Raw genomic sequence first — 16,915 nt, 5'->3', positions numbered from 1 at the left:
TGGGCGGACCCAAGTGGGCGGACCCAACAGTTGGGAGAGGAGGACACACATAGCATGTGGCCCACAGCATGTGGGCGGACCCTCTATGTGGCTGTGGGAGGAGTCAACTGTTTGGAGAGGAGGACACACACACACAAGGTGGGAGTTTGTGTGAGCTTAAAGTCACTTGAACATGGACTTGTTAGTTTGTGGAGTGTTCATTGTGTTTATGCACGTCACCTCTCTGCACCCAGCCTTGATCACTGACAACACAGGTAACACACTTTACAATTACCATTACTATGACTCTATTACTAGAATTACTATTACCATTACTATGACTCAAGCTATAACCAGAATTACTATTACCATTACTATGACTCTATTACTAGAATTACTATTACTATGACTTTATTACTAAAATTACTATTACTCTGACTAACTATTACTATGACTATGACTTAGGGCTGCACGATATTGGAAATGAGTGCGATATGGGTATCTAGTTTTGCGATCACAATATTAGTACTCTATTTTTTTCTTTCTTCTACAAGTATAATCTGCATGAACCATATTTTATTTAAAATCTTTTTTTAAAACATACAGTAACCAATTAAGCTCACAACCCAATTACTTTCAAATGTAGGAAGGAACAAAGATTTACATTTATGTTGACCTCTAAAGTTTGGCCAAAGTTGCTTATTCCAATGCTGCATTTATTTGTGTATATTGTGTATATTTCATGCAAACTGGAAACACTTTGACATCTACATTTAGTTTTGTACTAAATAGTTTTGTGGAAAAATAAAATCTTTGAGCTGAAAGTTCAGTTGGCAAGCATTTTGAAGCAGGAGCTTTGCTTGTGCTGTTTTGTTCCTATCATATAAAGATTTTTAAACTTCCCATTCACCAAATTGTAAACAATCATGCAAAAAATGATGAGACCAACTTTGTTTATTCAGTTTATTAATTTATTATATACTTTACCTGAGTACTCACTGCTTTGGTCTCCATCAGTCTCTTTGTTTCCCACAATCCTTGTTAAACTTTCAGGTCCTCCACTGAGAACGAAAGCATGGCTCGCATGACTATGACTGAGACTAGGACTCGGAGTAGGACTAGAACTAAAACTAGGACTAGGACTAGGACTAGGACTAGGACTAGGACTAGGACTAGGACTAGGACTAAGACAAGGACTAGGAGTAGGAGTAGGAGTAGGAGTAGGAGTAGGAGTAGGAGTAGGACTAGGACTGAGACTGACTATGAATATGACTATGATTATGCCTGACGATGACGATGACGATGACTATGACTATGACTATGACTATGACTATGACTATGACTATGACTATGACTATGACTATGACTATGACTATGACTATGATTACGACTACGACTACGACTACGACTACGACTACGACTACGACTACGACTACGACTACGACTACGACTACGACTACGACTACGACTACGACTACGACTACGACTCCGACTATGACTACGACTACGACTACGACTACGACTACGACTACGACTACGACTACGACTGACGAGGACTAGGACTGTGACTATGACTATAAATATGAATGTGAATGTGATTATGACTGACGATGAATATGACTATGACTGACTTTGACTATTACTGTGGCAGTAAATGATCATTTGTCATTCATTGAACTTGACTGTGTTTACATGTCACAAAAGAGGTCATTCCAAGATGTATAGTGCTTTTACATCACGCAGACCAGACAAGATTCGTGTTGCGATGACATTTATGTTTCCACCACATAATTTAATTTTATTATCAATTAATTTACATTTATTGTGTCTCTCAGATTCACTCCATCAAGTTTTGTCAGAGTTTAGTGTCATTCGTCCAATCAGAACCAACTCGCTGGGCCATTTCCTGTCCGCATCGGTGTCTGCCCAGTTTGTGCACCGCAGAAAAAGACACGCCCACTCACCTTACTCACACAAGCAGCAAAGTGACACAGGAAATGCATCATGGATGAGGCAGGAAGCACAGCTTTTCTACAACGTAACGGTGTTTGGGCAAGAACTGCACCTGCAACTGCGTCCCAATCGCCGTCTTGTTGCCCCTCATGCGACAATGGAATGGTGGGAGGAGTCAGGATCCAAGCGTTCACAGCCAATAGGCGACAGCCGCTGCTTCTACACAGGAGAGGTGACCAACATGGAGGACTCCTCTGTTGCCATTAGCAACTGTGACGGACTGGTGGGTGCTGCCTGCACTGCATGTACACTCGTGACGATGGTAATCATGGTCTGGTTAGTGCTGCCGGTTGATGATGGCAGCTGCTGGCACAAAGCATACTAGCGTCAAGGACTCCAAGAAAATAGGCCACAAAAGCTTGAATGGAGGCGACTGGACTCTTGATGCTGGTTAAGGACATTTCACTGTCTTCACTTCAGGCTACTGTGTAGACGCCTTTTGGGCGACAGGTGAAATGTCTTCAACCAACAAGAAGAGTCCAGTGGCGTCCATTCCACCATTTGTGGATGACAGAGTCCACACAGACGAACAACATTGCTTCCTGTCACACCTTCTGAATTCCTTCTCTGGTGAGCCTGAAAGAAGAACTGACTATTTCCCCAAGACTGATATCAAGTATTGATTGTATCAAAGCTGTGTGTGATGAGTGATCTTTTTGAAAAGTCGCCCAACATCCCAATAATTTAGCAACGGACTGATTGCACATGTGACAGTTCTAACAATCATCATCCAAGTTTAGTTATTACTTGAGTTTAGTGTCTGCCCTTTTCCAAACACTTTTTCTGCTCTTTTTCTTTTGGATTTGCCAAAGAAGCGCATTGAAAGACGTGTTGGAAATTTCCACATACTTCCAAGAAGGAAGCTGTTGACTGCTGTGCATCATCACCATGGTGACCTGCTCCGTGTTTTCCTGATGCTTTTGGAAAAGCGACTGAGGTTGGACACGCTCGAAGAATAAGTGTGTGACACGGAGCTTGCAGCCTTTGAACAAGTTCTCGACTCACACCAAAGTCTTCATGTTTGTTAGAAGACGTGTCAGGGAGAAACCAAATGCTGCAAAAAGTGAAGCGCCGCAGCCACGTGCACACTCCCAGTTTGACATCACTTCTTAGAGTGTGGCAGACATCTGATGGGATCCAGATGTTGTTGAAAGATGAGCCTTGTTGAAAGGAATGGGCTGCACAAACACAAAGAAACTTGACGAAACTTAGGCTGCTTCTTTCAATGATTCAATCTTTACATAGTCTCTAAGACAGTGACTTTTATTTTGAAACATTTCTTTTATTTACAGAGTCACAATAATTCTGCTGCCCTTGATCCTTTGCTCCCCACCAATGCACGTGTTGAACAGCACTCAACTGGGTCCTCGTTGGATCCTCACTGGATCTTCATTGGATCTTCATTGGATTTTAACTGTATCCCAACTTGATCCTCACTGGATCTCAACTTGATCCTCACTGGATCATCACTAGATCCTCATTGGATCCTCACTGGATCCTCAGTAGAGCCATGCTGAGTCAACATTGAATTGCAGTACATGCTCAGTAGATCCTGATTGAATCTTGGTGTGTCCTCTGTCGATCTTCAGTGGATGCCATGTGTGTCTGCAGGCTGGAATGATCCGCACAGTGGAAGAGGAATTTTTTATTGAGCCGTTGTATCGATGGGGAATTGAAAGTGATGGTAAAGAGGGTGAGGAAGGAGGAAGACAACACATCATTTATCGAACATCAGCCATCATCAACACAAAACCGAATGTCACACAAACTGATGACTTTCTGCCAGGTGAGATGAACACACACACACACACACACATCTTTTATATCTCAACGGACCTCTTTCAAATACTCCCCTTTTGCCGGATTGCCTTGTATTCGAGTGTCCCACCTCTCTTGGTGAGTAACAAGTGTGGCCTCTTTACGGCTCTGTCATCTTTCTGCTGCGTTCAGCACCTCTCTTAGGTTCTTCAGGTGTGCTGAGGTCCAATTTTGCTTCAGGTCGCCAGCGACGCTACATTGAAGAAGCAGAAGTGTTCAACATTGAGGTAAAGGAAGTGTAGCTGTCACATCTTCTACAGACAATCACAAAGCATCACTGACATCCAGTCATCCTCCTGTCTCAGGTCTTGTTAGCCGTGGATTATTCTGTCCTTCTATTCCACGGACAAGAGCACGTCCAGAGATACCTTCTCACCCTGATGAACATTGTAGGTGGATCCAGCGACATGCATGTCAACGCTGCAACGCATACACAACCCTAGCAATTAGCTGTAACTACTTACAATCAGAGCTCCTCTCATGAGACAAAGTGGGGCAAAAATGCACTGTGCTGATGATGGGAATGAACTTCTTGTCAAAACACCCCAAAGATCTCCTTAACCAGCTCAACTTCAAAAGTGAATTTGGATCCTGATGTTTAAGTCAGATTCATTGTGGACAAATGAACCACACTTTCAGAATATTGGAGCTTCTTCAAAGCTTGCAGGGGACTTGAAGTACATTCTTCTTGGAGATGACCCACACTGTGTGCTTACCAATGTTGCAGGTCAATGAGATCTATCAAGATCATTCTCTGGGTGCCAACATCAATGTTGTTCTCGTGCGAATCATCATGCTGTCGCCATCAAAGGTAATAGAATTACATTGCTACATCCACTTTGCCCAGAAAAAAAATAGTTTGCGTTTGTCCATTAGTCCCAGGAGCTCATCTCAGTGGGCAATGCCCAGAAGAGTCTGGAGAATGTCTGTGGCTGGTCCTACCTGCAACAGAGGGACCAGAACCATGACCAGCAGCATGACCACCTCGTCTACCTGAGCAGACGCGAGTTTGGACCCTCAGGCATGCAGGGTACTGTTAACGCTAACCTTAACTCTATGGCTAGAAGTGATGCTGCACCGCTAACCTGAGCTCTACGGCTAGCACTGATGCACTAACGCTAAGGTTCCTAAAAGCTGTCTTTTGACCATCAATGCTCCCTCCACAGGCTACGCTCCAGTTACGGGAATGTGCCAGTTGCATCAGAGCTGTGTTCTGGTCTTTGAGGATGGTTTCTCGTCTGCCTTCGTTGCTGCTCATGAAATTGGCCATGTGTGAGACAACGTCACACTTGAAGACACACAAATACAAACACAGATACATCCATACAGCACACATACAAAAAATAGCTGCATACACAAATATAAAAATACTTAAAGAACAAAATAGACATGCACATATATGTACAAAGAAATAATACAAATGTATACATGAGTTGGGTCTATACACACATATGTACATATATATTAGGGCTGTCAATCGATTAAAAGATTGCAATTGTTTTGTCCATTCCGCAAAGATTGAAGTGGGACAAACATGCAAAAAAGAAGACATAAGGAAGGGGCCACCACGTTTTCACACAAGTGTATGGTGGACATATGGAAAGAGAAATGCATATACAGTAGCAGATGATGGTGTATGGCGTATCATATTGCTGTCATTGTGCTCAGGTTGGGGATGGAACATGATGGTGAAGCCAACGAGTGCGATGACGATGTGTTGTTGGGCAGCATCATGTCTCCAAGAGTTCAGGCCACCTTCTACCGCTACCACTGGTCCAGGTGCAGCTGGAGTGAGCTCCACAAGTACCTACAGTGAGTTCACTAAGCACTTCCTGTCCCCATCCCTTGTGTCACATGGGTTTGTGTCACCCTCCTTAGCACATACGACTGTCTCCGGGATGACCCATTCAGCCCTGACTGGCCGACTCCGCCCCTTTTGCCTGGGTTTCAGTATTCCATGGAGCAACAATGTGGCTTTGACTTTGGCCCAGGATCCGGTACCTGTAGCGCTGTATGTCTGCTCCTTAACTGCAATGATGCAACGAGGAACACCTTGTTAGGAGTTCCTAACAGGAACTGTTAACAGGAGTACCTGTTCTGTGCTGGTCTCTTTGATGTTCTTGTCAGTATCCCAACTTGGAACCTTGTAAGCAGCTGTGGTGCAGTGACTACAACAATCCTTTCTTCTGCAAATCCAAGAAGGGCCCACCTCTGGATGGGACACCATGTGGACAAGGGAAGGTGAGATCTCTTTCAGCACTGCTTCAAAGGCGTCTGCATCAAGTTGACCCCTGACCTTCTGAGACAAGATGGTGGTTGGGGACAGTGGAGCCCTTTTGGCAGCTGCTCCAGAACCTGTGGGGGCGGGGTCCGAATTCGGACACGGAGCTGTGACAGCCCACCGTGAGTGACTGGCAGTGATGTCATTGATCACGTGCTCACACATGCACACACTCACAAACTGTCGCTGTTCTTAGTCCAGCCAACGGGGGGCACACCTGCTTTGGAAACAGTTACGAGTTCCGGCTGTGCAACCGAGATGAGCAGTGTCCACCTCTGGCTGACTTCAGGTCTGTGACAATGCCCACACTCTGGTGGACATAATGACTCGGTGACTTGGGTGGTGAATGGTGTCTTTCAGGGGGGAGCAGTGTCAAGTTTGGGATGAATTTTTGGAACATGAAGGAAGAAAACATCACTGGCTGCCCATCGAACACGCTGACCGTAACTACACGCACAAACACAATGCATTGTCTGTGTGTGTGTGTGTGTGTGTGTGAGTGTGTGTGTGTGTGTGTGTGTGTGAGACACATGCTAAACTCATGGGTCAGGAATTTGAGAATCTGCTTTTGGTGTTTTGAGTGTTCCAAGCTTTTGAAGCAATAAAAGATGTGGAACATTCTGGAATGCTTAGTCTCACGCAAACGTCTTTTCCAGCTGACGAACGGTGTCGTCTCTTCTGTCAGTCCAATGAGACGGGGGTGGTGGTTTCCATGAAGAGAACCGTGCATGATGGGACACAGTGCTCGTACAACGATGCCTACAGTGTGTGTGTGCGAGGAGACTGTGAGGTCTTTATCTTTCTCTCCTTTTATTTGTCTTTGAATTACAGCTGTCAAAAGTTGCACATTGACTCATTTAGTTCATTAATTAGGTTACATTTTTTAGCTTAATTAACGCATGGTCATCATGTCTCTTTCATGACGGCAGACGGATACACAGTGTAGTGTCTCCACACCATCACACAGACTAATGATCTGTTGTTTTCATAGATGGAAACAACTGTTCAGATGTTTGAGGTGACACTAAAACAAAAAATATGGATTCCAGGAGCAACCCCCCCAACCCCCCAAACATTCTGACTAAATTCTCTCTTCTCTGAAAATGGCTGGCAGTCAATAAGTTAAAGAGATTATTCGTTCATTTTCTACCACATGTCCTCACGAGGGTCGCGGGGGTGCTGGAGCCTATGCCAGCTGTCTTTGGGCGAGAGGCGGTGTACACCCTGGTCTGGTGGCCAGCCAATCCCAGGGCACATATCGACAAACAACCATTCACACTCACATTCATACCTATGAACAATTTGGAGTGGCCAATTAACCTAGCATGTTTTTGGAATGTGGGAGGAAACCGGAGTACCCGGAGAAAAGCCACGCATGCACGGGGAGAACATGCAAACTCCACACAGAGATGGCCGAGGGAGGTATTGAACTCCTAGCTGTGAGGTCTGCGCACTAACCACTTGACCGTCGTGCAGACCGTTAAAGAGATTACTGTTAGGTAAATTGATTTTCAGTCATGTGTGCTATCTTTTAGTTTGATTTACATTTTATCATCATTATATCTTTTATCATACATACATACATACATACATACATACACACACACACACACACACACACACACACACACACACACACACACACACACACACACACACACACACACACACACACACACACATACATACATACATACATACATACATACATACATACATACATACAAATGCAAATTAATTGTGATTAAAATGTGGACTCAGGACTTGGTTGGATGTACCTATGGATCAGGGAATATTCATCTAGTGTTTTTAGTCAGTAAGCAGTAAGTCTGTGTCTCCTTGTCTCCTGCCACGCTCTCTGTCTCTCTCTCTGCGTTGCCCTCGCAGCATGTAGGATGTGATGGTCTGATCGCATCCGACCAGCAGGAGGATCGATGTGGGGTTTGCGGAGGAGACAATTCTAGCTGCCAGCTCATTAAAGGAAATTTCACTCGCAGTGCAAACAAAACAGGTGAGCGCGTGACGGTGAAGTTCACCCCAGCACCAGTGACTCGCCATCATCGTCTTTCATCACATAGGATACTTGAAGATCCTGGAGATTCCACGGGGGGCACGGCACCTCCTGGTTCAGGAGTTCAGGAGGACTCCCCACATCCTCGGTAGAGGGCACAATTTAATGGCCATGCATCTGTAGCCTGCCAATCACACATGTTTCTCGTCTAGCGCTGAAGAACCAGGAAACGGGTCACCTCTTCCTGAATGACAAAGACGCTGTCCCGGTATCTCAAGTGCTGGTAGAGAAGGCGGTGGCCTGGAAGTACACTCACAGTGAGGAGCAGGAAGTGGTCCAGACCACGGGACCATTAAAATATGGGGTTGTACTAATGGTCAGTCACCAAGTTCACTACCTGTCCTTTACGCTCTTTTTTAATGCTTTGCTAGCTCAGATACACCAAGAGAGTAAAACCCAAAACCTTTTCAGAGGAATTCTTAGAGGAGCAAGTCATCTTCCCTCGTGTGAGAGGTTTGTTGTTTTGGTGTGAAGCTCCACAAGGAGCAATGGAGGCACATTACTGACACAAGTGGAGAAATGGAGAGCAGCGTATTCAAGAGTCAGATTGCATGCTGAGTACAAGAAATGTGTACATGTTGGCAATCCATCTCAGCATTCATGGCTGATTGTTATCGATCCAGGATGCTGAAACCTTCTGCTCATCAAGGCAAATATCTGGTTTAACAAGGACAGTATATGTGTGATGTACACATGCTATGCAAAAGATGGTGGCCCCAAACTTTGATGTACCACGGTGTGAATGTGGCTTGCTTTAAAAATGCTGAATATTCCATTAAAAATGTGAAATTTTCCAAATCCCACAAAGAAAGGAAATCTGCTGTTCTAATGTCAACAGGTACGTTCCCATGGCGATGCCAAGGTAACAGTGTCCTACAAGTACATCATCCAGGATCACCTGCGGTCTTCACTAGAGTCCAACCTTGTGCAGGAGGACACAATCTTCTACGAGTGGGCGCTCGAGAAGTGGTCTAAGTGCTCCAAAACCTGTGGAGGAGGTACAGTGGTAGGTGGTTGCCATGGAAACAATAAAGTTGACACCTTCCTCTGGTTGCCAGGGAAACAGTACACAAGGTTTGCCTGCAGGCGTAAGGCAGACGGGAAGATGGTTCAGAGAACGTTCTGCTCTAACATCAACAAACCCAGAGCCATCAGCCGCAAGTGTAACACCATCGCGTGCAGCTGGCCACGGTAACGCTAGCAAAACTAAATATATCTCTTGTGCTTCTACTCCGGCTTGAATGATGCCCTGGGCGGACCAATGCCGTGGCACTTTGTCTTTGGCCCTTGTTTCTCTTCTTCTTTCCTCTTCTTAGGGTGAGGGTTACGGTTAGGGTTACTCACCATTACCTCTTTTTTATTTCACATTTCAGTAGTGAAAGTATCCCGCAAGTATCCCGCCACACATCCTGGCACAGTACAATAAGCAGTTTGCTGCAGTCGCTGCAAAATTGCAATTTTGCGATGGTTGCGCTACATGCTTGATATTGGTTGTCATTGAAGTGATATCAGATTTCAAGGATAATATCGGCCAATAGTTATCGTCCATCCCTAGTGCTGTATTTTCCATTTGTATGGTGTTACTGTGTGTGGTGGACCCCGTGGTAGTTTCCCAATAGATGGGTCTATCAAATTTCGAAGTACGTTGGTTAAGTAGGTATTGACTCTTGCACAGCTGGGTGACTGGAGGCTGGGAGGCCTGCAGCTCCTCTTGCGGACAGAGCGGATGGCAGCGTCGCTGGGTGGGCTGCCAGCAGGAATCTGACGGGGGCAGGTGGCGCTCTGTCAACAGCGAACTTTGCGGGGACCGTCGGCCAGACTCCAAGCGAGCGTGCAACCGCTTTGTGTGTCCTGCAGCGTGGCGGGCAGGACCGTGGACACCGGTATGAGGACAGACACGTTTAAAAGGTGGCGTGAATGTTACACAGCAGTAATGCCACGTCTTGCAGTGTTCGGTCACCTGTGGCAACGGCACGCAGGAGCGTCAGGTTGCCTGCGTGAAGCCAGAAGGTTCTTCTGACACCTGCAGCACGGCTCCTCCAATCACCAACCGCACCTGCCGAGCACCATCTTGCGGCTGTGAGTGTACAGCACATTCGATTGACGTGTTTTGATTTACAGGGAAGAACAAGCAACCAATTGTGTGCTGGTCTCCTGCAGCTGACCAGAAGAACTTCATTGTCCAATGGCTGTCCAGGTCCAGTGCAGACGTGCCACCGCTAAAGACCACAACCAGTGACAGAGACTCCTCTTATTTTCTGCACCTGTCTTATTGTGTTGTCACTTCGTTCATCACAGTCATTCTTTCTCCAGGTCAGCGTTGCCGTGGCGACCGCTCAGTGTTTTGTCGAATGGAGTCACTGAGTCGCTATTGTTCCAACTCTGCTTACAGACAAATGTGCTGCAAGTCGTGCAGCAACTTCAGTGGCAGCGCCAACATCAGGTGACCATTTCCTTCATATGTGTGCACATGGGTGACTCCACCCCTATTTTCTTCTCCTTTTCTTGTCTTTCAGCATGTCCACCACAGCGCCGTCACGACCAAGCCCCTCCCCCAGCAGTGGCACTACACACGCCACTTTGACCCAAACTTCCCTCCCCAGCAGCACCGATTTTGTTTACGTTGATTATGATGAATATTTTTCCTACGTGGATGCTGCGCTTGTCACTTCAACGCCTCCTGACAAGAAAACTGCACCTCTGTATTCCCTAGTGGACAGCACTCCCACAGTTGCTATGGTAACCATTGATGCGCAAGCATCCCTAACACCACTCATGGAGACATCTGTTGCACCACACAGTGAGACCACCCAGTGGGCATCATCATCAGGGGGACGCAAACCTGATCATCAAACCTCTGCATTTTTGATGAAGTCCACAAAGAAGGAGAACAACTCTATGGGTGAGGTTTCTTACGGCATTGTGGGATTGGACAGCGACACCACCAGGAGCCAGCAGAGCTACTTTGTGCCACGTATGCCCCCTTTTCGGGAGCGGACGCAAAACAAACGCATCCAAGAGCTTCTGAATGAGAGGCTGAAGAGACCCGCACGCCGCAATGGGGCAGAGCATAAACACGGCGGTTTATAGAGCACTAACCCTAACACAGGGTCCTGGTCCACATTCATGGAGGTCGTCTGTATGAGTGTAATAAAGCCAAGTCTCAACTCAATTACTGTATGCACATAAATATTGTCACTGTGAAATAGTATCTGGAAAGTCATGTAAGTCAATTTTCTTTAAGATAATGTGGATAATTGTTGCTTGTTAAATGATTTGGTTCTCTCCTTGTTAACTAATAATTGTTTCATGATACAACTCAGTGACAAATAAAAATAGAGATTGAAAGGTTATAAACATTACTTTAAATGTTTTTCAGGTGTAAGAACAAAGAATTCCAAGTTGCCTGCCAGGGGAATTTCTTGGTTACATTGTTGCCGATGCTGTAGCCTGCCAGGACAAACGCTGGGCAAAATTCAAACAATAGCCGTAAACCAAAATGGCAGCTGCTATAGTGCGAAGTGTAGGCTCCGCTTTAGGTAAAAACCTCAGAGAAATTCGAATCCACCTCTGCCAGACATCTGCGGCCAGCAAGGGGACGAGGTTCGTTCTGAACTGCAACACAGATCCGTGTAGTTATTACGATATCACGGTGAAACAAGGCAATTTCTGCTGTCGGACATGCTAACCGCTAGCTGATATCCAATCGACACGTCAATAGCTAGTTAGCCAGCCAGCCAGCCAGCCAGCCAGCCAGCTAGCTAGCTAGCTAGCAGCTACTTACTGTACTTGCCCTGTCCTTGCCCTTGCTCCTGGCAAGGACCTCAAAGCTTGATCATGATTCAATGCGGATGGTTTACTGTGTTGACGTCTAATCAAGGTCGGTGACGTCTAATGCAAAGTAACAACATGAACAGAAGAAAATTAGGGACGCTCTGATCAGGGTTTTATGCTTCCGATACCAATCATTCATGACTGACATCGATTGATACCGATTACATGGATTAACTGTGAATTAATGATAATTGATTTCTGATGAGTGTTATATGCCAGGGGTGCTTTATAAGTTAGGACAACTGCAATATATGTCATTATCAAAGGGGATCTGTGATGCTCATTTTTGGGCCCTTTGTATTGAGTTGTGGACTCGTATAGAGCAGCTACACAGCATAACCAACACAGAAAGCTTTCTCTATCTTCCACTGTACTGCGGTGGATACATAAGATGACTGAAATGCTGTCATGCTGAAACGAAACATTCGTGTGGGGAAGTATTTACTCGGCGGACCTCCCGACCTAAACAGGTTCAAATGGTGTCAAACGCCGGCGAAATCTGGCAGAATCTCCTCGTCCAATGCGTCAATAGAAGCTAGCACGGGTTGTTGGCAAATAATGCAACACGAACCACCTCTGCAGTTGTAGGAAAAGGGTCCCCTTAGCTGAATTTTGGATGCCACCACGTTGTGTTATTAATTCTTTAATGTAGGGAAAGTTTTACAATGTCCGACAAAGATGTGCACATTCTGAGTGGAAAAAATACGAGAAGCACGTTTATTTAGAACGCGTTTGGTCAAAAATGCAAGTACACATTGTCCACACACTTGTGCGACCGTCCTTCAAAGTAAGGCCCCCGTTTGCTCCGTGTCTGTAAACAAAGCAAGAGTAGCATAAAAATATCTTCCACATGCAGTTGGAATTTCATGGGTGACTACATCTTCCTTCATGACAAGCACAGGCATTACAGTTTTTTATGCAAGACTTTGCCGAATTTAAATGTCATATTGTTTTATATTGTCATATTGTGATATTTCCCAAAAATCTATTGATACATGTTTAGGTCCATATTGCCCAACCCTAGCAAAAAACTCGGTGTAGAGCCACTAATTGTGATGAGAAACGGCTATTGGCAACCTCCCCTTCCTGTATGCACAGTCTATAATGCTGCACAGACAAGTGATTTTGTTACAAACTGTTACTTGCGCTTGCTCCTCTGATTCTTCCACATGACCTAGTAACGTTGGAAAGGCGTAGGGCCTAGCAAGTTTGCGGACTAGTCCAGCTGCATCATGGCCCTCGGTCATAAAACAGTACAGTGTAAAATGCAGTTGACAGATTAAAATGCATTTCTTTTACTGGTAGGGAATCAGGAACCCCAACTACTTTTGCCTGATGGCAGTGTATTTTAGGAATTGGAAACAAATGTCTTTCCCTTACACCCAAAGAAACACTTCCTGTGAGACATTGCTAACACGGTAAGCTGCGAAGCAGAATTTGGGGGAGGGCAGAGAGCGTATCTGGACTACAGCGCTCATATCAGCCAAGACAAGCAGGGCAGCCTTGGGAGAATGTACTGGTCAGGTCACCACATCTGCAGAGATGCCAGTTTATCATTTTGTAATACAGGACGATTGTGTTGACAACCCTACCCTACCATACGTGTCATGTGAAATGTTGCACAGCCTTACTCTCACTCTGTGTGTGTGTGTGTGTGTGTGTTGTCAGAGACTTTGTGGGGCAGCATTATGTGGACCTGAAGCAAGCCAACCCAGACTTCCCCATTCTGGTCCGAGAATGTTCGGGTGTGGAGGCCCGTCTGTGGGCCCGCTACGGTGAGTGACAGCAAGGCGTCGTTGGAGAAGATGTGATTCTGTTGGAGTTGTGACCCTTCAGCTCAATTTACTTGCAGATTTTGGGAAGGAGCGCAGCATCTCCCTCGACAACATGTCTGCCGATCAAGTGGCCAAAAGTCTGCAGACGCTGCTTGCTTAAATAAGTGAAAAAAATTAATGAGGCAGTTCTGTGAGGCCCAAGGCCCACCATTGGCCACACTGGAGTTCTCCTGCATTGTTCTTGTAAATGGTAGCATATGAATAAACACAATGAATACTGAAGTCACTTGATGTTTTTTTCTTTGATTCACATCTGGTAGATGTGATTGACACCAGTATCAGCTGCAGCACCAGCTGTTCCGGGAGAACCTTCAGCAGTAACTGCAGTGTCCTGAGGAGGGCAGCAGAGTATAGGTACGTACAGGCACACCAGAGCTAAGACAGGCCACTTTTGAATTGAAGTGGCCCATATTGACAAAAGAGGACCTTTCAGAAAAATATATGAACGAAACCACTGGAGAATAGTTCCTTTAAGACCTTTGGTGGGATGGAATTCTTATATATTAGCATTAGGTCAGTTGATTTGAAGAAAGAGTATTTCTGCTAATGTGCTCATCAAGGTCAGACTGATTTCCTAGCAGAACAACCTATGTTGTGTTATGACCATTTGCTTGTGGCTTGAGCCCCTCTGTCTCCAAAACACGTTTCTCCAATGGCGTTTTCATGTCAACAGATTCTGATTAACCCGGGATATGTCCTTGTACCTGGTATAGTCCTGATGCTGTTTGAATAACAATGCTTCTGTCCTGTCCTTTGGGGGGACACTTGTGGCAGTCTTTCCTTCTGCAGAATAAATACCCATAAAAGACAGACCTGTCGTTGAGCAGTTAATTTCTTCTCTCCACCGGTGCTAACATATATTTTCCACAACAGTTGGTTATAGTATTTTGGAGTCCAGTTATGTCATATTGTATACATGCTTGTTCCTTAAAAGGTACAGGCTAAATGTGTTTTTTTCCAGTGGGACGTGGCGATGCACACACTATAATGAAACAGAGGCCCGTTGAGTCAGGCATAATGTTTTCTCAGCATTAAAGCTTTATTTGTATTCATCACTCTGAAATTACTTTTATGCAACTCTTGGCTATGTTATCTGTATCATGTGTCATTTGTGTGCTTTCAACATATACTTGTTAGTCCAAAATACAGTACACTTCAAAAAGACGTTTGTGTGTTTTCGAAGTGGCCACAGGAGGGCGATAGAGTCTGATATAATGTACGTATGTCCGTCACAGGCCACCGTACTGATCCGCCAGTAAGTGGTGACATTACGTGAAATCCAACAAATTAAATAATGCCTCCTTTATTTACAGCACCCTACGAACGTTGCCCAATGTGCTTCAGGAGTATAAAGTATTATTTCTCTTGTTATAGTGTGTAAAATCATTGTGAAACACGACGTCTCATCCGCGCTGTAACTTCCTGTTTGCACTTCCGGGTTTCGTCCGGAACATGGCGCCGACCATCCCAATTACGCTGTGTCAATCTGTTGGTAGCCAAGCAGAAGTATTCTAGAGGGAATGCCGTCTAATGTTTGTAAAACTAAGAGGCGTGATTGTTGAAACTCTTTATTGAAAATGCTTGAGAATATATTACATGTGTATTGCTTAATTTTTTTGAAGTTTTCAACGCTGTTGCAGGCATGTGTTTGGCCAGCTATGTGGGGCGGGTTGAGCGTGAACCAGGAAGTGCGGGGATCTCGTGTGTGCGCGCGCACTGTTCTGTCGTTGCTGGCTAGTCGAAAAAGTTGACCGGAAGCAGCAGGCAACCGTGTTTCTTTCTCTGACAAAGTCAGGCCGCCCCTTACCACGGTTTGGGGCTGAAAATACTGACAGTTAACACCGCCACGACCGTGGAGAAGTGCCGAAGTAAACGGTTTGTCTTGCAACAGCATCGTTTTGATTGGCGCCAATTTAATTCGGTATAGAGTCGGCGTTCCAACACCCTGACGGAGAACACTGGAGTTGCCATGTAACTCAGACGCCGCACAAGCAATGCAAAAGGTCAGTATCAAAGTTTTAAGTCACGTTGAAGCACGAATAGTGGCGTTTTGCTCCTACAGTACGACAATATACAGTATATAAACGATGTCGAAGTTGACAGCTGAAGCCGAGGTCGCCATTTTGTGGACATAATTGGCGCGCAGAATGCTCGAAATAACAGAAGCAATTGTTTCAACCGGTTCATTTGCAATCCATAACATTATGTGAACGACTTTGGCCCAAATTGACAACGATTTTTTAAAAGTATGTTTCGCTACCCTCGTCATAGTCAATGACAACTGGAGCTAAAAGTGGTTTATTTGGAATTATTTCATTTGACGTGAAAATCCCTTGATGTCCTGGTTACGTCGCGTGCATGGCGTGTTAAGTATGTGTCGGAACTTGTTGCCATCAGAGGCGAGGCATCTGTTAGGTGAGTGTAAGCCGCTGATTTTATCTTTGAGCATCATTGTGACAACGGAAGAGAAAGCACACTCGTAACCCTTCTCCCTTATTCGGTCTATTTTAATGGCGACTAAAAAACTTACTTCTGAACACCGCATCATTACAATAAGATTTAAATGCAGGAATGTATTTCATAAAACTGAGTATTTCATTACAGCAAAGGAATAGCAGCTAATCTTCCAACTTCTATTACAGATGAAAAGCCTCTTGTCGCTTAACAGCCCGTGGGATCCCTCTGCATCCATCTCAACATGAACTCCAAATCGTCATCTGATGCCATAGGTTCTCCAGTGGACAGTTTCACCTATTGCATGCACAAGACGGCATTTTGTGGAGCTTCAACCTTTTGCGTCCCTCAGCAGTCTGTCGGCCCACGGGGAAGGACTCATGTAATCGTGTTGGGAGACCATCAACAACATGGCCTTGGCGTTCTTCACAGGTAGGAAGACTTGTTCAAGTAAGTGACATGATGGCCTTCATACATGTAGCACAATAACACAGGACAAAATGAATAGATGACAAAAGATATGCAATTCATACACTAGTGCCATGACTAATGCTTTGGCTATAAAGGTTGCTCTGGCTGTTACAGTACAATGCTAGCCGGCAACATGGAGGTCATTATAAATGGCCTACA

General features: G+C 45.2%; 1 protein-coding gene and 1 pseudogene across 2 annotated transcripts; both read left to right on the top strand.

Annotated features, from left to right (window-relative positions):
- The first annotated feature begins 46 nt into the window (after positions 1–46).
- On the top strand, positions 47–11,256 carry LOC131138549 (A disintegrin and metalloproteinase with thrombospondin motifs 2-like; annotated as a pseudogene). The gene is made up of 24 exons (XR_013625154.1): positions 47–254; positions 1,815–2,215; positions 3,604–3,778; positions 3,943–4,037; positions 4,116–4,199; positions 4,538–4,621; positions 4,687–4,840; positions 4,977–5,082; positions 5,479–5,622; positions 5,689–5,821; positions 5,938–6,213; positions 6,288–6,380; positions 6,452–6,534; positions 6,748–6,881; positions 7,979–8,102; positions 8,170–8,250; positions 8,315–8,478; positions 9,001–9,160; positions 9,221–9,353; positions 9,838–10,045; positions 10,112–10,241; positions 10,323–10,397; positions 10,476–10,605; positions 10,679–11,256. The product of XR_013625154.1 is annotated as an A disintegrin and metalloproteinase with thrombospondin motifs 2-like (transcript).
- A 368-nt stretch (positions 11,257–11,624) lies between these two features.
- On the top strand, positions 11,625–14,214 carry ndufa2 (NADH:ubiquinone oxidoreductase subunit A2). The gene is made up of 3 exons (XM_058087552.2): positions 11,625–11,765; positions 13,665–13,771; positions 13,849–14,214. The coding sequence occupies exons 1-3, from the start codon at positions 11,662–11,664 to the stop codon at positions 13,929–13,931; spliced, it is 294 nt and encodes a 97-aa protein (XP_057943535.1). The 5' UTR covers positions 11,625–11,661; the 3' UTR covers positions 13,932–14,214.
- The last annotated feature ends 2,701 nt before the right edge of the window (positions 14,215–16,915 follow it).

Source organism: Doryrhamphus excisus, linkage group LG21 (genome assembly GCF_037039965.1).
Source record: "Doryrhamphus excisus strain RoL-2023G ecotype Guam linkage group LG21, RoL_Dexc_Guam_v1.1, whole genome shotgun sequence".
NCBI classification, from domain to species: Eukaryota; Metazoa; Chordata; class Actinopteri; order Syngnathiformes; family Syngnathidae; genus Doryrhamphus; species Doryrhamphus excisus.
Note: the sequence above shows the minus strand (reverse complement) of the source record. Positions and strands in the feature narration are given on the sequence as shown.

Excerpts from the sequence above, each read along its gene's own strand:
- ndufa2 (XM_058087552.2), top strand. The coding sequence starts at position 11,662 with ATGGCAGCTGCTATAGTGCGAAGTGTAGGCTCCGCTTTAGGTAAAAAC. Across the intron at positions 11,766-13,664 it reads GCGGCCAGCAAGGGGACGAG|AGACTTTGTGGGGCAGCATT; the intron begins GTTCGTTCTGAA and ends GTGTGTTGTCAG. Across the intron at positions 13,772-13,848 it reads CCGTCTGTGGGCCCGCTACG|ATTTTGGGAAGGAGCGCAGC; the intron begins GTGAGTGACAGC and ends ATTTACTTGCAG.